General features: G+C 42.0%; 1 protein-coding gene across 1 annotated transcript in view; it reads left to right on the top strand.

Annotated features, from left to right (window-relative positions):
* Positions 1 to 20,027, top strand: part of Pawr (pro-apoptotic WT1 regulator) — a 77,914-nt gene extending 57,887 nt beyond the window's left edge. Inside the window, exons 5-7 of the mRNA XM_040754930.1 lie at positions 13,045 to 13,168; positions 14,864 to 14,968; positions 16,682 to 20,027. Of these exons, the coding sequence (XP_040610864.1) occupies positions 13,045 to 13,168; positions 14,864 to 14,968; positions 16,682 to 16,768 (316 nt within the window). The 3' untranslated portion in view covers positions 16,769 to 20,027. The remainder of the gene's footprint in view (positions 1 to 13,044; positions 13,169 to 14,863; positions 14,969 to 16,681) is intronic.
* Positions 20,028 to 23,063: the final 3,036 nt, after the last annotated feature.

The following is a 23,063-nucleotide window of genomic DNA, read 5'->3' as shown; positions in this document are numbered from 1 at the left end:
AACAAAATAAATTTTCTTCTGCCAGAAACTATGCTCAAATTAGCTTTGACATGAACCATTCACAGACATTTTCAGAAGAAGAAAAATTGCCATCATTGTTTTGTTTGTTTGGGAAACAGATAAAATTTGATAATTTATCAACTGTGTTATACATATTTTTCTAATCAAAATTTAAATTATAAACAGCACTTTTATATTTATGTTCTTGAATTGGATTCAATGAGGGAATACTTTTTTCCCCCTATACATTTTCACCAACGTCCTGGAGAGATGGCCCAGCAGTTTAGAGTGAGGACTGCTTTTGCAGAGGATCTGAGTTCAGTAGCTAGCAGCTTACAACTGCTGGTAGCTCTGAGTCTGTCACCCTCTTCTGACCTCTGTGGGTACTGCACTTACACATGCACACATACATACACACACACAAACACATAGACATGCACAATGCAGACACACTCACACACATAGACACACATGCAACACAAATGCATGCACACACAAACACACACACTTACAAATAGACACAGACTCACAATATAGATGCACTCACACTCATAGGCACATACAACACAGGTGCGGAAACATGCAAACACAGAGACACATACAACACAGTTTCACAAACACACATACAATACAGATGCACACATACACACAGATAAACACAGATGCACAAACGCACACTCAAACACATACACACAGATAAACACAGACACATACAACACAGATGTGAGCGTGTGCACACACACTCACACACACACACAGTAGTAAATTTTCCGTGTGACATGTTCATCCACTTACAGTTTAATTTTTGTAACCTAAACCATGTGATTTGTTACTTCTCAGATTTCAAAGATCTAGCCCTGTTTAATACTACTAAGAGTACTTTTAACCAAAGCACCTGAGAGGACAAGGGGAGTGGTGCGTGTGAGGCTAGCCTGAGCTATTCAGTGAGAAGCTGCTTAAATAGGTAAATAACGAAATACAAATTTGTAATCATTTCTCACTGAGTTGTAGTGACTCTATTTTATATGGTCTAAGACGCAGTGTAGAGCTGAGAGGGTATCTCTGAAAGCATCCGTTCTTTATCTCCCAGGACTATCTTACACGGCCTGTCAGCGGCCCATTACTTTCACTAGTCTGTCAGCAAGTTGTAGCAACGATCAGAGAATGGGTGTCTCTTGACGAGGGTGTCTCTTGACAAATGGGGATGACCAAAAATGAGGGATGGCCTAAAAGATGAACGCTGTGATCACGTTAGACAGTTTTCTATAAGTAAAACGACTTGCACAGACGCTCAGTTGGCAATGTCTGAAAAGTCTCTAGGGGTTTCCCGTCTCTGGCCCTGCATGGCCTTCCCTCTCACTAACTGCACACTCACTTTCTCTGACAGACGTTGAGAATGCAGGATTTTAGCTCTGGAGCATCGGGCTGGCTGTGCGGTACTTGGACTCCTGTTCATCTAGAAAGTCCTGTATGCCCTATTTTTCGTTTTCAGCTCCACGTGTTTGGAGATGAGGACTGTGACACCTCTGATACTCAGTTTGGAAAGATGAGCCGATAGGTGTCTGTGGGTTTTCGTTTTCCCAGTGTGCACTTCTGTCAGTAGAGTGTGTGCTTGGTTAGGTTTCTAGTACGTTGGTTACATTTAGAGAAAGAAGCAGGCTCTTGAGGGCTTGGCAACGATGGGGTTTTCTAGGTTGTGTGGTGCTGCTGGCATTTGAATGTGGAGTTCAGTCAACAAGTAGCAAGGCTGCCATGTGGATGCTGAGAACCAAATCTGGGTCCTCTGCAAGAGCAAGCCACTGAGCCATCTGTCCAGCCCCAGAACAAATACTCTTAGAGTGTGGAGGAGATGTAGCCACAAATTGACCTCAGTTGGCATCCTTAGTTGGCACTGCACAAGTTACCTCTCGTTCTGCTTCTCTCCAAACCAGCAGTCACCATGTGAGCATGGGGGTAAGTGGAACTGGACCGAGATAAACTGAAGAAAATCTTTGAATAATAGTACAACAACAACAACAAAAAAAGACTGGGCTCCCAACACTCAAGAGGCAGAGGCAGGTGGATCTCTGTGAGTTTGAGGCTAGCCTGGTCTACAGAGCAAGTTCCAGGACAGGCTCCAAAGCTACAGAGAAACCCTGTCTTGGGAAAGACAGTCAGTACTTTGAGATGGGGCTGTGGCCCTTTAGAGGAAAGCAGTTCCTTTTAAAGCTCCTCCCTGTTTCTTACAGGGAGTATGAAATTTAATAGAGTCTGGGTGTTGGCTTTGAGTTTTAGTTGTGTGTGTGTGTGTGTGTGTGTGTGTGCATTTAAATGAAGGGAAAGAGTACAGCAGGTTATGGGACCCGGCAGGGTGGTGAGAAACTGGGAGTGACCAGCCCAGTGCTCCCTGGTGACTTAGAAGGTCATGATCCGGCTAACACTTCTGAATGTTCGATACCCATTGTTTAGTAGGATTTTACCCATGAGTCTTGTATTTCATCCCTTTGCTGAGCTTTCATATGTCCGTATTAGTGGAAAATTCCTCTGCCTGTGATCTCTTAATGCTACCAATCTCGTTCTCATGATAGCTTTAGAATAACAGTGTTATTTTCCTGAACACAGCAGTGCCCTCTCATCTTTCCACAGAAGATGTGAAAATTCCCAGAAGGGGGAAAAAAATCTTCCCGTAAAGGGTGCTGTTTATCTTTGATGATCCTGATTATTATTTCCCTTTACTGAACATCATATTTAATATCTTTGTGGCCAAGAGTAGACAGTTCTCGTTGGATCTTAGGTTTGTGTTAACATTCCTAACGAGAACATCACAAACCTTTTGGAGTTCATGAAACAATTTTTTATCCTGAATATTTTCCATTGTGCATATCCGGCCCACAAAATAGGTTGAAAACAGTTCTGTTTTAGGATAAACAGCTAAATTTGGCAACAGAATCAAGTTAACACAGGCCTTCGTGGTTATGGCCACATTTCTTTCAAATCTAGTATGTCTGGGGACCAAAGAGCTAATTTAATTACTCAGCAATTATTCTTTGTTTTACGCATGCATAGGGTTTCATTTATGCATTGGCATGCCTGCCTAACACTGAAGGGTCATACAGCTAATAAGTGAAACTTCTAAAACTTGGTCTTATTATTTTTATGAATTGATGTTTATTTGTTCATATTTACAGAGTAATGTAATCACTGCATGGGTATAGTGTAATGATCAAATGAGGGCAATTAGGATATCCATTCTTTATGTCTGTTGTCTGCCTATTTCAGAAATTTCTGCACGGATATTTATTCTAAAGTATATCATAAACAGTTGTGGGTTCAATTCCCCTACTGTGATCTAGAACACCATAGCAAGTTCTTCCTATGTGACTATATGTTTGTATGCATTATGTAGCCTCCTTGTTCTCCTCACCACCCCTACCCCCACCCCCAATCTCAGCGATCACTGCTCTCCTGCCATCTCTGAGGTTGACCTTTGTACCTGACCTACTGCTCCTTTCATCTGTCGTAACTTTCGTTTCTCCACTAGTGACACAAGTTTGTTCTTTTTATTACGCTCAATATTATATTCTTATACACTAATGCCACATTTTCTTCTTCGTGTTGATGGAAGTTCTTGGATAGTTTTGTGCATATATAGTGCATTTTGCTTACATCTGCCCTCGTCCTCCTTTATCTCTACCACCCTTTTTATCCCCTGTCCCCATCCTTTTTTTTGTCATCTTGTGACCCTTTCATTGATTAATGATTAAGTCTCTCAGTTTCTGCTGGTTTCTTTTTTATGATTCTTATCTCTGTTGAACTTCTCATTGATACCATGGCTGTGTCCTTCACATGTTGAATTATTTACTTATATTCTTTTGTATCTCACTTGGTTTCCTGGGGACCATTACTTTGAATTATTTCTTTTCAAGAACTTAACAGATGTCTTTCATGTCAGGTTCTTCTTTTCTCCCAGGACATCTCAACCTTCCTAACGCTGCGGACCCATTAATGCACTTCCTCGTGTTGTGGTGACACCGACCATAAAATTACTTTTGTGGCTATTGTTATGAGTCATAATGTAAATATCTGATATGCAGGCACCTGTGAAAGGGTCATTTGACCCAAAGGGGTCGTGACCCGCCGGTTGAGAACCGGTGTCCTAGAGTTACTCTGTTCTTTTGAATACATGTTCCTCTGCGTTTTCAGTCTCCTGTGTTCCTGAGTTATCTCTACAGCTACTGTGGTGTCTTCTTTCAATTTTATGCAGTAGGTTTTCCGGGGGGAAACTTTTTCCTTTACATGAATTGTAGGGGTTATTTACACAGATGTCGTGGCTTTGGCTATCAGTGTAGAAGTGTAGCCTCCATATGGATTTTCTTCCAGTTATAGTTATCATATCCTGGACCATCGAAACTGTGGGTATTTGTGGAGGCAATAGTGCAGCCTTCTGGTAGACATGGGCAGCCGGAGTGTGGGGCCACAGGTCCTGCTCAAAGACAAATATGAATGGCAGTGGTCCAGCTGCAGGGCTGGGTGCCATTTGCAGAAGGGCAGATGTGCAGAGGTAGAGGTGAGTGTTGTTAGTTAGGAGGTGACCCACAGAGGAGCAGGTACTCTAGGACCTCGCAGAAGTAAGCGCTGGTGGCACCAAGCCGTCTGCAGTGCTCCAGGATGCCAAGGAGTATGCTTTTTGGTCCCGTGATATGATCAGAAGTAATGGTGAGACGTCTGGTGTCAGTATCTCGATGGGGCCCACAGGCTGATAAGAGGTGTATTAGGCCTCTCAGAGGACTGCCAAAGACTGCAACCGGAAGCACCAAGCAGGAGGAGGATGGAGGAGATAGGGCTTTAGGCCTAGGCATGCCAGCACACCTGGCTCAAGCTGGGTTATCTCATCTTGAGGTACAGGGTGTTGCGTAGACTTGTGTTGTAAGGGCACAGTTCTGCAACTGATCTAGCCAGGTCCATGAGACTGCAGCTTTCTCTGCAAGTGTGTCAAAACATTTGAGAGAGTCTTGGGATGACAAGATACAGTGGCCACTGTCCCCAGAGCAGTGGCTCTATTCTTCAGACGGCTACCTGCTATATGGGAATCTGGACTTGAAGCAATTGGAGAGAGGTCCCAAGTGTGTTCCTTCTGTGAATTAGTGTGCACAGATATCAGGCAGTTCTGCAGAATAGATTCAGAGCCAATGAAGACTGAGAGACTCTTCTGTTGTTTGAACTGGAATACATAGTGATAGTAGAGGCCCACAGAGTTAGTCCTGGCTTTGGGCAGTGTTGCAGGATTCCCACCTGGATCCCATCACCACTTCAGCCCCCAAATAACACACAAGACACTGTATTAATTATGAAGCTGTTGGATATTTGCTATGGGTTCTTAATGACTAGCTCTGACTTAATTATTAACCCATAATTACTAATATGTATTTCTAAAAGGACTTATCTTTCCAAGGATGCCCTCCTGACGTGTCCTTTCCTCCCGGGAGATCACATGGCGACTCTCTATCCTTGACCACATTTCCCAGAATCCTCCTCGACTCCTAGTCCCACTTCTCTTGCTTCCCTATTGGCCAACAGTGCTTTATTCATTAACCAATAAGAGAGACCTGTACACAGAAGGACTTCCCCCATCAGGGCAGGAGTCACATTTATAGGTCACATTACAGTGCACTTTGTTACATTTCATGATGCCATCCCAGGTCTCCATGGATTTCTTGTCACCCTCCCCTGGTCACACTCCCTGGGGTGTTAGGATTTTCCTGTGAGGAAAACTGTGGCTTTCTTTATTCAGCCATCTTCCTTCCTCGTTCCAACACATTCTTTTAAGCTTGTTCTTCAAGCAAACCTGGAACCACTAAGAGAAGTCTACATTTTAGTGTTTTGTTTGTCAAGTCATTGTCATTTTTACCTGGATATCTGTGGGTAATACAGAAAATTTGGACTTAAAAAAAAGCATATAAAAGGGCCTGAGAGATAGCTCAGAGGTTAAGAGCACTGACTCCTCTTCCAGAGTTCCTGAGTTCAATTCCCAGCAACCACATGGTGGCTCACAACCATCTGTAGTGGGATCTGGGGTCCTCTTCTGGTCTGGAGGCAAACATGCAGACAGAACACACTGTATGCATAATAAGTAAATAAATAAATCTAAAAGAAAAAGAAAAAAGTGTATAAGGATCCTTTAGCATGGTTTCAATATTTTTCCATACTGTGTCAAGACTTCATTGATAAAGTCCTGTCTTGAAGACTTTCTTCCCGTCTCAGCCCAGCCTTCTTTGTCCTTCCTTCTCTGTATTTATTGCTCTCCCAGAATTTGGTTTCTTTCTGTTCTGTCTTATGTGCTAGAAGAAGTAATCAAGGGTTAGGTGTTAGATACCCGAGAAGCACACTAAGTTCCGCGTGTCCAACAGTAAATGTTAAAACAGTACATGTCAGTAGTGCATGCATGTTTACTCTTGCTGAAACTAGAGGCTTAGACACTGTGTGAACCCAAGGCCTCGGGCATGCTAGAGCTGCTTTGTTATTCGTTTTTCATTTCATTGTCTCATCTTTACCTGGTTATGCAACCGTTATTGAGATTAACTGCAGCCTGTTCCTTGCTCTGCCACCATAGCCTACTTGGATGATTGTAGTACCTAACCTAACTGCTGGCCTCTGTGCTGTCTTCGCTGATCCATAGTGTGTTTTATAAAAGGAATTCTGTTCCCTTTCCTGCTTTAATGGCTTCCCATTGCCTTTATTTGTTTTGGGTGCTGGACATTGAACGTAGGCCCTTATACATATGAGGTCAGGGCTCTCCGGCTGCATTGTATTCCCAGCTCCTGTTAGCTTTAGATAAGCCTAAGTCAGCGCTTTCCCAAGTGGGTTTGTGTACAAGACTATCAGTCAGGGTACAGGTGTTCATTATGACAATCTCTATTTACTCTCAATAAATTAAAATTAGTGATTTATTTTTGCTTTGAGTTGGTGTTTCACTGTACTGCCTAAGGCTAGACTCGAACTCCAGGGCCCAACCAGCTCCTCCTACCTCGGCCTCCTTCAGAAGCTTGGAGTACAGGCGTTCATGCCATCTTGGTTATATTTACCTTTTTCACCAGGGGGAGAAAAGCAGCCTTCGCTGTCTACAGCCAGTTCTGTGCAAGGCGTTCTGTCGTGAACCCTTTGGCCAATGGTCACTCGACACTGAAGGTGTCCAGAAAGCAAGTTTCTCTGTTTGCTTTGTCCCTGTTGCACAGTATTAGACTGTTTGTTTAGTGGGTTTATAACTTACCTAGCTCAGCTAATGATCTCAAAATAGGTAAGTCGGAGCTTGGGCTTTACGAGAAAGCACGACCAATACGGAAGTGCAAAGGTGGCACATGGTTGTTCATCTGGTAAAATACACAAAGTAAGTCTCTTCTCATAAACTGAAAATGATTTTGAGATTTTAAGTAAACGCCTTAGACATTTCTAGATTTCTCACTTCTGAAATAGCCATTAAAGGCAAATCTGCAAGTGAATCGTTCTTAGAATTTCTGTATCATGAGGTATTATTAAATTAGATCCCCAGAAAGAAGCATATTCGGTAGTTTAAGATCTAAATAGTCATTTCCTATAAGAACAGATATTTGTAGCGTGAATGAATAAAACAAACTTTAGTCTTTTTCAAGTCTTTGTATTCTATATTTTGGCAAAACATAATATTTACTACTTTTATATGATCATCATAAATCACACAAAATAGTGATAAGTGAACATACATTCCAATATGGCTATGCCATTAAAAAATTGGAGATTTTTTTGCATTTGAATTACCTTGAATTCCTCTATGAAATAGCTTTCAGGTTTTCTGCTTGCTTTCCTATCCTCTTAGTTTCTGTTTTTATTTTATGTTTTTACCTTCTTATTGGGCTGTCCTGCTTCTCAAATGGAATACTCACTCTCATTCTTGTGAAAGTAATGTAAACATTGTGGCACAGTAGTGCTCCAAATGTGGCCCTTGGGCAGGTTGTTCAATCCATGAAAACCTAAGTGAAGAAATCTAGAGGAAACATTAGCATCCTGAGTTGTATTTTGTGTGGTTATCCTTGTCTCCAGTTCATGGCTAGTGGTCAGATCTGTGCACAGGGTATACTGTTCATATCTGTGCAGAGGGTGTACTGTTCAGATCTCTGCATAGGGTATACTGTTCAGATCTCTGCATAGGGTATACTGTTCATATCTGTGTATAGGGTACACTGTTCAGAGATCTGTGCACAGGGTATACTGTTCATATCTGTGCAGAGGGTGTACTGTTCAGATCTCTGCATAGGGTATACTGTTCAGATCTGTGCAGAGGGTATACTGTTCAGATCTGTGCAGAGGGTATACTGTTCATATCTGTGCATAGGGTACACTGTTCAGAGATCTGTGCAGAGGGTGTACTGTTCAGATCTCTGCCTGGGGTACACTCTTCAGATCTCTGCATAGGGTACACTGCTCAGAACTCTGCATGGGGTACACTCTTCAGATCTCTGCATAGGGTATACTGTTCAGATCTGTGCAGAGAGTATAGATTGGTCACATTTGCAGTGTGTAGATTGGTACATGGACTGTGGAAATTGCCTGTTAGTCGGGCTCAGGGAGGCTGTTCAAGCATATGGTACTTTTGTATCAGTCATTTGTGACTCAAAAAACAGTGTGTAAGAATTGAGGAAGGTGTGAGCATTTATTAATTATTAGTAAAAACTCTGTTAATGTTAGTCAGATTTGTGTTCCATAAATGAAACAATTTGAATGTAGAATTGACTACTAAAATGAATTAAAATGTGTTTTCATTATTTTAAGTTTCTGCTTTTCAAAATGTTTGCTAAATCTTAGATTTGTACTTACCTTGGATTCTAGTTTACTAACATCCAAGCAAGCTTTACAGAACTTTTTTGATGAAAACAGTCACTCTTTCTTGTGAAAGTAGCTGCAAATTGAACGATGACAATAGAGGTCATTCCAGAGAGGTACAGGACCAGCCTTCAGGAATTTGGTTGAGAAGTGTTGTTTCTCAGTATAGCTGAGTTCAGGCTTTGCCACAATGACAGAGAAGTGCAAAGTCCATAGTGCATTGCTCACAAAGACACTGGCTAATGAAACAGTGTAAGCATTAAAATGTATGTGGTATTTGAATGCAGGACACACATGGCCTCAAAATAAATTGATCCATAGAATGCATTTGGCTTCATCATAAAAACAGATGTTCAGGATTATTGTAATCATGAATTAGTAATTTGTGAGTTTCTTACCAAGCCTTTCTTTGGGTTTCCAGTATTAAAACAGAACAGGGCTGGAGGAATGGCTCTGCCCTAAATTTCAGGGAACTGAGTTTGATCCATATAACAAATTCAGCCATGGGGCCGGAGAGATGGCTCAGAGGTTAAGCGCACTGGCTGCTCTTCCAGAGGTCCTGAGTTCAATTCCCAGCAACCACATGGTGGCTCACAACCATCTATAATGAGATCTGGTGCCTTCTTCTGGTGTGCAGGTATACATGCAGACAGAACACAGTATACATAATAAATAAATCTTAAAAAGTTAAAAAAAAAATTCAGCCATGGCAGCCTGAGCGTGCCTTTGTAATCCCCCGCACTTCGGAAGCGGAGATGGGTAGGTAGGTCATGGAGATTGCTAAGCCGACTCTGTTTAGTGAGCTCTGAGCAAATGTAGAGACTATCTCAAGTAAATAAATAAATGTGACAGTGCTTAAGGAATGACAATCCTGTCCTCTGGCTTCTATAAGTGTGCGTTCATCACCCTAGGCTGATCTGTGCGTAGGGTATAGACTAGTCAGATCTGCATAGTGTATGGACTGTTAAAGGTACCATGGGAAGCTGCATGTTGTTAGGAACAAGACAGCATTCAACAGTCAGCTCTCAGACAAATAAGAACTTCCATAGACCGAATAACCTGTTGGTTATTGACACAATAAGAAACAAGTTATTTTTCAGCTTCGTTGCTGACAGACCAAACTTGCTGTAAAATACATGAGTTTTAAAGGACTATACTACATTTTGTTTGTAGTTTTGCTTTGCTTTTGTTATGTATATTGTTCCTCCAGCGTGTACATTTGCAGGCCAGAGAGGACACCAGATCTCATTACAGGTGGTTTTGGGTCACCATGTAGTTGCTGGGAATTGAACTCAGGACCTCTGGAAGAGCCACCAGTGCTTTTAACCACCTGGCTATCTCTCCAGCCCCCTTGCTTTGCTTTTGTATTAATACACTGTGATTATGATGAAGTAGGCATGCCCAAAAGATGCTGGAGCGTGCATCAGAGTGTGAGTGGAGAGCTACTTTCTTTCCTCTTTGGGAAAGCCTTGCTGCATTAGCCGAACTCCTACAGCACTGGGGAATAAACACCAATGCTTTAAATCTGAGATCCCTGAAAACTGTTCGTTCGAGGTTGATCTTATCATTCAGGCTAATCAACTCTTGTATGCCGAGTGCTTATGCATTGGCTTTCAAAGGGAAAACTTCAGCAGAAGTATTTGAACTTCGGGGTGAACTTTGGCTGTTTTTGCAAGATAAGAGTGTAGTTTGGCGGCCAGCTTTATAAATATGTGCCTTAGACTTACTTGGCTGCTGGCACACCCCCACCCCCCACTTGTCTCCTTTTTAATTATCGTAACCTTTTGTGCTAGGAAGGAATGTCAGATGTTTTTCGGTGGCAGATAAGATCAAAGAAAGAAACAAGAGGTAGAAATTATAGGGTGAAGTTTCTATAGCTTGCCTTCGTGGGTTCACGGTGAGTGAGAATAATCAACGAAGTCGGTGGTTGCTGTGGCAGTGCACATCTGAGAATTCCTGTCAGATCCCCTAAGATCAGATGGGATGAAAAGATGTATGTGTGGCCAGTTCATACACCAGGAATCCATTTGTCCTCTGAAGGCAATTTGAGACTTTACAATAATTTTGCATATAAAATACTTCAGGTGGCCACTAGTGAAATATTGAAAAAAAAATTTTACAAAACGTAGGCTGCAGATTTTCAATTAATGTTTTGTGTTTGTTTTGGGTCCCCCCCCCATAGTCTTATGGTTGTTTTGTTTATGATCTACCAAAGTTTGCCTAAAGATCAGAGAAGCAAAGCAGCCAGCCACTAGAGTTCTCCGCTCCACCGGTGCTCAGACTGAGATCCCGTCCTCAGATTGCGTCTCCAGACTGCACTGTTCTCCAGCAGACCTCAGACTTCTTTAGGAATGCATCGAGTTCCTGTCTCTTACGGCCTTATAGTCCTCTCTCAGCCCAAAGAACTCTCTAGTGACTGGCTACCTTGCTTTTTTGATCTTTAGGCAAGCTTTAGTAGATCATAAAGTATCACCACAGAGTTTCTCAGGGTAGCCCAGGCTGTCCTGGCACTTGCTCTGTAGACCAGGCTGGCCCCGAACTCAGCTGAGATCCGCCTGCCTCTGCCTCCTAAGTGCTGTAATTAAAGCCAGTGGAATTAAATACTGGCTCAGCTAGTGTTTTTGAAAAAATGATTTTTCTGAACTTTGTGAAGTTTTTAAAATTACTTTTGTCAACATGCTTCTATGAGACAAGTTTCTAAGTGCTATGGAAACAAAGTGTTTTGCTACAGACTTAACCATGTGCTAATGTAGTCTAGTGTAGATGAGTCAACAAATACAGTGAGGAGCCTTTAAGCTGGGCCCTGATGAGCCCTCTCTCTGGTACTTACACCCAGTGCAACCCCCTGTCAGTGTCACACCAGGTGATCCATATGTATTGTAAGAGGAGGGATGCCACCTTGAGACTGGGGTGTGGCAGACTCTGCAGCTTCCGGCCTGGTCCCTGTGTCTTCTCTCTAGAAGCCTGTTGCCATGTGTTAATTAGGCCTCTAGAAGGCCCCGCATAGGGAGGAATTGAGGCCTCGGGCCTACAGCCAGAGAGGCACTGAATCCTTTTGCCCACTGATGCCTGAGTGTATGCTTGGCGGCCAAGTCTGCAGCTCAGTAAAGCCTGCGGATGACTGTAGCACCGACCAACATCTTGACAAAAGGCTCACAGGGGACCCTCAGTCTTAATTACCGCCTAAGCTGGCTTCTGAATTCCCAAACAACACAAGATTTGAGGCAATGAATGTGTGTTTCCTTAAGTTTGGGAGTAATTTTTATGTAGTGGGAGACAATACAGAGAGCAGAGGACAGCTTGTTGCGTGGGATACTTTTAACTATCGACAGTGCTATTGATCAGCTGTAAATTAGCGTTTAATTTGAGGAAGCACTGGTTAAGTTTGCAGCATGAAGAGCGAGTTACCAGTATATAAGTAGTTGCAAACTTTATGCAGGTTTTTTTCTGTTCTAATTATATTTTGTGTTTATGTTTTGGAATTCAACGAGACACCTAACTTTGAAAATAAAAATCATTTTCAAAAAGAAAAAATAAGCCAGGCTTTGGTAGTATATGCCTTTAACCTCAGCACTCAGGAGACCAAAGCAGGTGAATCTCTGTGAGTTTGAGACAGCCAGGACTACACAAAGTCCTGTATCAAAAAAAGGCAAAAAGCCGGGCGTTGGTGTCGCACGCCTTTAGTCCCAGCACTCAGGAGGCAGAGGCAGGCGGATCTCTGTGAGTTCGAGGCCAGCCTGGTCTACAAAGTGAGTTCCAGGACAGCCTCCAAAGCCACAGAGAAACCCTGTCTCGAAAAACTAAAAAAAAAAAAAAAAAAGCCAAAAAATAAAATATAAAGAGAAGTGAATTTTCACCACAGGTGGTCTAGGAGATCATTCTGTTCCAGTCCCTAGCATGTCCAGCATTGGCCTAAGTGTTGTGGTCATATTACCACTGTACTGTACCTGGTAGCATTCCTTGTTGACAGGGCCGCCTAGAATAGCTCCTGACACTCACAGCCACTTGGGTTTTTGCTGAAAGAATTAATGTGCTTTTCTACTTTTTCACCTATTGTGTTAGAACGAGGATTAAATCCTGCTGCTGTAAATAAGTGCTGACTGTGTGTCCTCAGGGAGTGCTAATTGCTCAGGCTGAAGAGGAAAATGGCCATGGCATTTTTCCTTCAGAGTGCTAGTGGTGTTTATGAAATACTCACTTTTATTTCCGCAGCACAACCACTGCCTCAGAGGATGATGTCTCAAGCAGATACCCCCGGACAGACAGAAGTGGCTTCAACAGACACAGCAGAGATGCAAATAGCACATTGGAAAAGAGAATTGAAGATCTCGAGAAGGTATGAATTGTAAATTATTCAAAATAAAATTAACTTAGCATCCCCCTCCCAGTTTCATGCCATTATACCCAGAGGGGGAGAGGGGCACCAGCAGGACACACCTGGTTCTACTCCAGGAGCAACTTTGACTCCATCCTATTCCTTTGCCTCTAGGCCCCGGTGGCTAGGTATTTCCCAGTGTTTTTAGTGCTTTTCTGTGATAGCAGAACTTCAGAAATGGGGCAACTTCTTGAACTCCTTAGTCCAGTAGCCATTGCTGTTCTGTCGACTCTGACTTGTGCAATAGCAGTGTTTCTAGGGGCTTGGGTGTCTGCCCTGGCGGTCCGTATGCCTATATGCTGTATCACCTGAACCGGTTGTTACTTTAGACCGTTCAGTGGTTCTGAGTTAGGTCCCTATTTGGTGCTTGAGCCATTTTATGTGGGAATAAGATAAACTTGCAGATGCCTTCGCAGCAATTCAGATGAACGTTGCCCTAAAGCTATGAACCCCAGAATCTCAGGTGTGTCCCACGGACATTGATCTAAAGTCCACAGTGGTGCTTGTTGTAGAATATTATTTTAAGGTGTGTTACATTTGTTTATGCTCTGGAACATTAGTTTAGTGATGTAAAGATGTGTGACTTTGTTTGGCTCTGTGAAGCTGTGGTTCTTTGTCTGAAACACCTGATGGTCTAATAAAGAGCAGATCGGCCAGTCGCAAGACGGGAGCAAGGATAGGTGGGGCTGGCAGGCAGAGAGGAGAATAGGAGAGATCTGGAAGAGGAGGAGCAAGATAGAGGACTTCAGGGGCCGGCCACCCAGCCAGCCGCGGAGTAAGAGAGAAAGTAAAACATACTGAAGTAGGGAAAGGGAAAAGCCCAGAGGCCAAAGGTACTTGGGATAATTTAAGTTAAAAAAAAAAAAAGCTGGCTAGAAACAAGCCAAGCAAAGGCCTGGCAGTTATTAGAAATAATAAGCCTCTGTGTATGTGTGTGATTTATTTGGGAGCTGGGTGACAGGGACCTCAAAAGACCCTGAAGAACAAAAAAGCCAAAAGAGAAAAGAGCAAGAAGAGCCAAAAGAGTGAAACCAGCAGCTACAACAATGCACATAACGTATGTTGGTGACGTGCGTCCTCGTCTCCGTCTCCCCCACCACTCCCGTCAGTCCTCTTCCCAAGCAGCCCCCACTTCCGCGTGTGTGCGTGCGTGCGTGCGTGCGTGCGTGTGTGTGTGTGTGTGTGTGTCCAGTGAGTTTCTCTGGGGTTGTTTACAGGCTCACGGGCATCTCTCTACACCACTAAAAAGAATGCCTCTACCTCCTCTCCCACCATTGCTAGTGGTGCTCAGGGTAGCTCTGAACTCCTAAGCTCCAGTTGTCCCCCTGCCTCAGACTCCCAACTGTAACCATAAGTACGGTCCACCACGCCCCCATAAATGGAATCTCCTTTAAGGGAAAACAGCAACCGCAAACACACCGTTCCCTCTTTAATTCACAAATGTCTTCAGTACTGTTCTTTTAAAAAATGTGCAGAGGCTCTTCTTTCCTGACAAAGGGCGGTGGCATTGTCACAGTTGTGTCTTCAGTGTCCTGTCCCCTGTGGCTGAAAGGGGCCAGTGTTCACAGTCTTGCGCTGTTGTTGATGGGTGCTAGCCATTTTAAAACACTGTGAACAAGCTGTTTCTGGTTAATGCTTTGTGATTTTATTCACCAGGAAGTAGTAAGAGAAAGGCAAGAAAACCTTAGGCTGCTGAGGCTGATGCAGGATAAAGAAGAAATGATCGGAAAACTCAAGGAGGAGATTGATTTGTTAAATAGAGTAAGTATTTTTGTTTTGGGTTTTTTATCTTTACTTACTTATTTGTTTGTTTATTTATGGTTGTTCCCGACAGGATTTCTCTGTGTAACCCTAACTGTCCTGGAACTCTGTAGACACAGGCTGGTCTCTGTGTTGGAACTAAAGGCATGCCCCACTACTGACAGGCCTAATGCCAGGGTTTGGGTTTCTTTTTGTTTGTTTTGGGGTTTTTTGTTTTTTGTTTTGTTTTGTTTTGTTTAGTTTTGTTTTGTTTGAGTAATTGGATGAAACTATGTAAGAGTTGAAGAACCTGCCCATTGCCTTGTATGGTTGGCTCATTGGTTAATAATATAGCATTACTGGTAAGATCTACCTACCGTTTCATCCCGTATCTGTATCCTCACCACCTCTTCAGGTGATGCTTAGGAATTTTCCCAGCTCTGGGTTGAGGCCGCAGGCTGTGCAGTGTTCAGTTTTGGAACCCTCCCTTTTTGTGCTCAGCCCTAGAATTTCCTTTCCTGCTCTAGCCAGAGCATCCACGAAGGTGACTGTGGTGAGAAGACATCCCATTGGTGTGATTTCTAAGAGGGCTTTAGAGGGTGGGAGAAAGAAGAGTTTGCTTCAGAGAGAAAAGGCCCAGCCCTCTAATCCAGTCTCAACTCCTACACAAAATAGTTACATGGTAAAGTGCTTGCCTCAGCTGGGCAATGCCGTGGGTTTGATCCCATATGCCACACCTGGAGGGGGCTTCAGTGCCAGTCTCTTCTGATCAGCTCGAAGGCGGGGTTGCACGGGAGCACAGGGCATCCCAGTTAACTTGCTCAAGGTTGCATGGCGGCGGCGGCTAAGCCAGTGTTTGACTTGGGTCTTATGTAGTCTTTTATCTTGATCCTGCTCTAAGCATGTCTTTATTTGTGCTGGAATCCAGTTTAAGAGGCTTGGCAAATATTTGTGATGCCCATGGTGTGTTTGTGCTGTCTCAGACACCAAGAACACTAAAAATAATCAGAAAAATCTCTTCTCTAACTAAGTTTATAATTTAGTCATGATTCATGAATGTGTTTCATAGTTTTAATTTTAGGAACCTTTTCCAAGTATACTGTTTGGTAATGATTCATTTAATTTTAAATGTAGGCGGATCTCAGTTGTGATTTTTGAAACCTTATTTTTATAGTAGTTTGAACAGACTTGTTTCTTAGCATTATTCAGTCTTTGAGTAAGTGCAAATTGCAACTATGCTAACGTTTTGGCCATCTGCCTGGTAGTCCGATAGCAAAGTGTAAGGTCGCGACAGTGCCGCAGCTGTGTGTGGCACTTGTCATGCAGTTGGGCTTTGTGAGTTTTAATATTATAGACTGCAAAGGTAAGACTTTACATGTCTGTGCTTACTTCAAGTGATATTTCTCATATCTAAAACTTACTATGGTTTTAGTACTGAGCGTATGGCTGTGTATCCGTGGCTAGAATTCTAACACAGGGAACACATTTCTCCCCCTCAGTGTGTCTAGATTCACCATTTTAAATCCTTGGCTTCTGGCTATTTTTGAAAACCTGACTGTTCCCGAAGAATAGGCCCATTCAAGTAATGTTGAGGGCATATTTAGTGTAATTTTTTAACTTAATACTTCAACATTAATTGAGTAAATGGGTTGTCTTTGTGTTTTATTTTTATTTCAACTCTCCTTTAGAATATTTTCCAGGATTTTTAAAGTGTTGTTTTCTCCCACTCCCCAGGACCTAGACGACATAGAAGATGAAAACGAGCAACTAAAGCAGGAAAATAAAACTCTTTTGAAAGTTGTTGGACAGCTGACGAGGTAGAAGACTCGAGGCTCGGTGTGGAGAACTCTACTTTTAAACTACTGATTGAATGTCATGGCTAAGGCAAAGATGATGTTCCTGTGATGGAATACGATGAGATAACTGTATATTTATTTCCAGACACCAGATGGATATTGGTTTTCAAAGTTAACTCTTTTTCCTTGTTAGTTTTCAAAAGTATCAACCTTGTATTTCACAAATTATAGTAACACTTTTAGTTATCAAAATGATATAGGTAATGTCTCTTGGTTTTGTGTAATATTCCAGTCATACATGGTTCAAAGTAACAGCCATTTGCATGTTTTATCTATGTCCGTACCTTTTCTCCCTAAAGGAACATGCATAGTCTTTGTTTACATGAATTCAATACTAGGGGGAATTGCCTACAGATGCCTTATTACTAATGTGTGCGGCCTTCTGTGTGTTAGTACTCACTCAGAAAGACCTGTCACCTGTGGTCACCTGCTCTTCCCACTTGCTCTAATGACTTTGAGTAGCAGTAGACACACTATTTTGTATAGCAGTAATCTTTGAAAGGAAATCTATTTTACAGAGTTACCTAATATGTTCTAGCTGGCTAAATATAATCTTAAGAGAATACTTGAACTGTGTTATAGTGAGTGAAAATTTACTATTCTGTGTTTGAATATTGAGAAACTTCAATTACTTCCGAAAACCAGTTAATGTATAGTTTTTTTGTTTTTGTTTTTTGTTAAGTGAGTTTTTATCATGAAAAAGCAATGTGATCTAGGAAACTGACACACTGGTATCTTTCTAAGAAAATGACATAGCAGATTTTCTTAAATAATTTACAAAGAGCAGGAATTAGTGTTCCCTGCCCACCCACAATGCCCTGCCCTGAGCTGATAAGTAGGCCCCAAGAGCTCAGGCTTGCAAAGTCTACAAATATCTCCTCTATTCCTGTGGGGCCCTGTAATGTATAGTTTCTTATGTAGGTACTATCTATCAGGTGGTTTTTGTTTTTTATTGCTCTATGGTTTATTAGTAAATATGGGATATTTAAAAAGTTGTGTATTCTTCTGGCTTCAAGTTGTGTACAGTTTCAGTGTTGAAGAAGAAAATCAGTGCTTTTAATACCATGTGCTTCAAAAATCAGAACCAAAATATTTTTCCACACTTAAAATGTGTATACGTTTGTTAACCTGTGTAAGTAAGCTCAGCTGATTCCTGAGTCGGAGAAACACTGGGATGTGGTTTTTCTTCATGAGAGAATAGTCCCATGCCACAAGGGCTACTGCTTCCTAACACTGAAAATTTTGAAAATTCTACATCCACCTTATTTGAAGATTTATAAAAATAAAGTTGTCTTCTGTTAAATGTTCTTAGTATTATTGTTGTCTTGTGTTGTGTTTCTGTATTAAGACCCCTCGCCCTCCGTTAACACACGGGCACCTCGTAGTTGAATCTTCCCGGTTTTCTTCTCTCTTTTTAATGGTTCTGGGGACTGAACCTGGCAGGCACTCTGGACGGGAGAATTTCAGGTAGACAGCCTGTTTGTTCATCAACATTCAGAACTTGAACATTGGGTGCCCTGCTGGCTTTTTTTATTCCACTTACCAATTCCATTCATGTATTTTTGCTGGAAAAACAGGGAAGATGAGGCAATTGGGGAATACTACCTTCTAGAAGTCTCTTCATTGGCCACCAGTGTCTCTCCAACCCCTCACTTCAGAAGTTTGGGGTTGACCTTCAGAACCTCTTGAGGAACAGAAACATGAGTTCCTGCTGTAGCCCAGAAGAGACATAGTTTAGACCTTGGTCTGGTCAGCACCTGCCAAAGACACTCCCTCTCTCCATGCCCTTTGATGTGTAGATGTTGATGCTACCATTCTGTGCTTGAAGACTTGAACCAGGGCCTGCAATGGCCCCTCTGGTAAAAGTTCCTCCTCTCAGCCCTGGTAAGCCTAGGCTTCAAACTCCAGAACCCACATGGTAGCAGAAGACCCAGCTCCCATGAGTTGTCCTCTGTAAGCATACATACACACACACACACACACACACACACACACACACACACACACACACACACACAGAGGCACTTTCACACTAGATGTAAAGATAATAAAGTGAACCATTATTCAAGAAAACCTGAGTCCATATTTGTCTTTTATTTTGAAATTTTACGGTCTCCCTTTACAGCCCAGCCTGGCTTGAGACTCATTCTGTCACCCAGACCAGCCTCATGATCCTCCTGCTTAGGCCTTTTTAAATTTTTTATTTATGTTTATTTTGCTTAGCTATATTTCCTAACATGGTAGAGTTGCATCTTCACCCTGATCCCGAGTCAAATAGTGAGAGATAAGTGTTTTGTATTAAAATTTTCATATGTGTTTCCAGCAGGCATTTAAGTGGATATCTGCTGACTCCTCCACTTAGCCGAGTATAGTCCATGAAGTGCATACCACGTGCGTGAAGTACAGCCTTAGCTAGCATAAGTCTGTCCCATCTGAATGGCTGGTTCCAGAGTAGGCTTTTGTCACTATTCAGCCCTTGTCTGGCAGGTCTAGTTGGTAGGGACTGTTTCATTTGCTGAAACATTTCTAATCAATAAAGGGAAATAACCGACACACATTGGGAAGATTATTGCCGTGTGTTAATGTAATTACAAATTTAGAAAAGATCATTAAGAAATGCCATAAGTAAAAAAGATTGAATGTATGGCACATACAAAAAATGTTGGTTATATTTGAATGGAATTGGTTGGTTATATTCAAATTTGTATTTTTGTATGCCATCATCTGTCTAACCTTCAGTTCATATGCTGCCAGGCACTGTTAATTAAAGTGGTAAATCACTTGATGGACATTGATTGATTCTCCGTTTTATTTTGGTTTCCCTTCTGCATGCCGAATTGAGTGTATGGTTTGCTTTGTTTTGTTTTGACTGTTGTGTTGTTTTGTCAACTTACTCCTTAAAATTTTTTGCTTCACAGTGTGGGGATTTTGTTCTCATGTATTTTCTTTTTCTCTAAATATAAAAAGCAAATGGCCATTGCTACCAGCAAAAGTCATATGACAGCTAAGATTTACTGTCTGGTTAAGATCAGGAGTTCTGAATCCAAATATTTGTGAAAATTATTTAGATTAAGTAAAAAGTGTTGTATGAACAGCTTTGGACATTCCCATTGTGTGGACTTGATTATGACAGAGTCAGCTCAGTACAGATTCACGTTTGTAATAAGCTTTGCATGTAAAACAATGAACTCTCAATAAAAAGTACATTTTCATCTCCTGTTCAACAATGGCTAATTGTTTCTTTTCTATACCATTAGTGGAACTCCCTCCAGGAATTTATTTAGAAGTTATGGGATACCCTCATCAGCTTGTATTGAAACAATATCGGTACTTCAAAAATCTTTGTATTATTTAAGAAGAAACAATACAGTGTTAAGGTCAGGGTTCGTTAATGGTAGGGTTTTTTGTTGTTGTTTGACTAAGTGTGAAAAGGTGCGTGTATGTTCAGTTGTGGGTGAAAAAATGTTTTTGTGTTTTAAAACTACAAGTTTCGGAGGGGCTGGCTTGGTCCTGCCTCAGCTTGGTATGCCAGACTTTGTTGAGTCCCCAAGGAAGGCCTTTCCCCCTCTGGGGGTGGATGTGGGGGGGTGAGGAGGGAGAAGGGGAGGATGAGGGAACTGGAATTGGTATGTAAAATGAAAATTTTTAATTAAAAAAAGAAACTACATGATTTCTTCACTCAGAGTTGGAACTGCTACTAACCCGATCTGATGATGTTTGAAGAATTCCAGATCTCAAATAGCTTGAAACAGATAATAGAGTTTGGGAATGTAAAAGTCTAGTCTTTGCTTTTCTGGCAAATGGTTTACGTAACCTTTTAGCTAAGGTGTCATTCTTTGAACACCTGCACAAGCTAACCAGCCGTCTCTCTCCCCGGTGAACTCTCTGCTAATCTCAGTAACACCCCACACTTCTAGCAGGTGGGTGGGCATCCTTGTCAGGGGGTTTTTCCTAATGTCTCCTGTAAGAATGTTTTCCTCTAATTAGCACACCCAGTGTAAAAGTTTGTGCAAGATCTCCATCTTCTACTCTTTGTTTTTGAGATTGTGATAATCACAACATTTCTCCGTTCCCTTTCCTCCCTCTCACATATACCCCTCCTTCAGATTCAAAGATCTCATGATCTTAATGGAAACAGAAACCTTTGTCTTAGATCTCATCAGCACTCTGGGCTTTTTCGTTGCAGATTCACTGTGTGTGTGCAAGCATGCATGCGAACGTTAGTCAGCTGCTGAGGGCGTCTCCCGTTCCCTCACCCTCTGCTTTCTCTGCATCTTCTCTTTTATTTTATTTTGGCGGGAGGGGGGGGGGGGTGGCTTCGAGGCAGGGTTTCTTTGTGGCTTTGGAGGCTGTCCTGGAACTAACTCTTGTAGACCAGGCTGGTCTTGAACTCACAGAGACCCACCTGCCTCTGTCTCCTGAGTGCTGAGATTAAAGGCATGCACCACCACCGCCGCTGGGCTTCACATTTTATTTTTAGTGGCCTCAGAAAAAATTATATTATGTTAAACCTTTATGTTAAACAAATGGGACTAGTTATAATGGCCTTTGCAGCCTTTTATTTATTTATTTTTATGTCTATTGGGCTATAAAGAAAGCTAAAGCAAAACTTTTTTCTTTTTTTAATAATTTATTTAACTTTATTTTATGTACATTGGTATAAAGGTGTCAGATCCTCCGGAAATGGAGCTGCCAGGTGGGTGCTGGGAATCTAACCCAGGTCCTCTGGAAGAGCAGCCATCTCTCCAGCCTGACAAAAGTTTTTTTTTTAAATCTTGGGCTAAATACACACAGACAATTTCTATGACTGAGTCATAATATGTGTGTTCCTCATACATGCTAGGTTCTAGTAATAGTACCCTGCTAACAGGCTACGCTGCAGTTACTAATGTCTTTAAACAAGGGAAAGGCACTGTGTTAGCCTGAAAAAAAAAATAATGAGTCAGTAAAAATGAAAGTGCTTTATTTTATAGCAGTGGGGGAAAAAAAGGTTATTGTAATGGTTGCTTTTTATTTTTTTAGTTTTATTTTTATTTATTTAATGTGTCTGGTGTAAGGGTATCAGATACCCTGGGTGGCTGCTTTTTTTTTTTCATGTTAAAATAAGCTGCTGTTTGCTATATTACCTCAATTAATAGTTGCTATTCTTACTTAGACATTCTGGGGGCCATAAACAGCACATATTTCTGTTACAGGCTTTTAGTCAGAGAAATGTTTGTCTTCCTTTAAAATCTGAACTATTTCCTGTGGTTAACCTAAGGTCGAAGCTGTCATTGGGCATTTTAACATTATAGGAGGAAATTGTTAAGAAAGATGAATAGGAAGGTGTCAGGTTTCTTTTGCTGTTCTAGCAGTGGAAAGGTGTAAGCAAAGCTGTCCATCAGAGGTAAGGGATCCACAGAAGAATCAGAAAATCGCTTTTAATAGAGAACACTCATTAGCTAGCATTACGTAGCTTCGCCTTCTGTGGGACACTGAGGGTTCCCGGAGCAGATGTTCAAGAGCCGAGAATAGCAGCAGTAATGCAAAGTATGAGAGTGCCACTTGAGTTCAGGTCGCCTACTGAGAAGGCAGGGGACATCATGGAATGAGTGAGAGCTTAAAAACGGCCATGCTCATGGGCGGCCTCTACCTCTGCTTGTAACCCCTTCAAGATCAGTGTGCTTTAGCTTCTGGTGGCTCCAGCGACTCTGTGCGTGCGTGCGTGCGTGCGTGCGTGCGTGCGTGCGTGCGTGTGTGTCCCAGTGTGCTCTGTGGTCAGAGATACATTTGCAGACTTCACAAAGCTCCTGCCTCGGGGCTGTAATCACTGCCCTACAAAGTGTTTGGCATGTGGTCTCAGTGTTCTCCGGTGTTTCTTATCTGTCAGGCATTAATCTTGCTTAGGAACCTAATGGGAATACAAGTCTTTGGCCCCACCCAACACCTGAATCAGAAAGGAACTCAGAGGGTAACATCACGGCTTCAGGTAATCCTGGCAGGTGAAATCTGCAAGTCACTGAAATGCATTGCTGTTTCAATCAAAGCAAAGGTTCCTCTTTATTTTTGTTGGCTTTGTGTTAGAGAATTATTGTGTAAAGAGAATAGTGTGAATTTTGGTCTTTGTTGCTTTCATTGATAAAGACAGTATCAGGAAATCCTCAAACAGGCCTTACCAGCTTGTGTGCCCTCTTAGTATAGTGTTATCGTTGGAAATCGGGTACCTTCACAAGTCCAAGAAATCAAGCGACAGAATCTTGGTTGTTCTCTTTCTTAACGGT

The sequence above is a fragment of the Mesocricetus auratus genome, unplaced genomic scaffold (genome assembly GCF_017639785.1).
Source record: "Mesocricetus auratus isolate SY011 unplaced genomic scaffold, BCM_Maur_2.0 Super-Scaffold_100011, whole genome shotgun sequence".
Lineage (NCBI taxonomy): Eukaryota > Metazoa > Chordata > Mammalia > Rodentia > Cricetidae > Mesocricetus > Mesocricetus auratus.
Note: the sequence above shows the minus strand (reverse complement) of the source record. Positions and strands in the feature narration are given on the sequence as shown.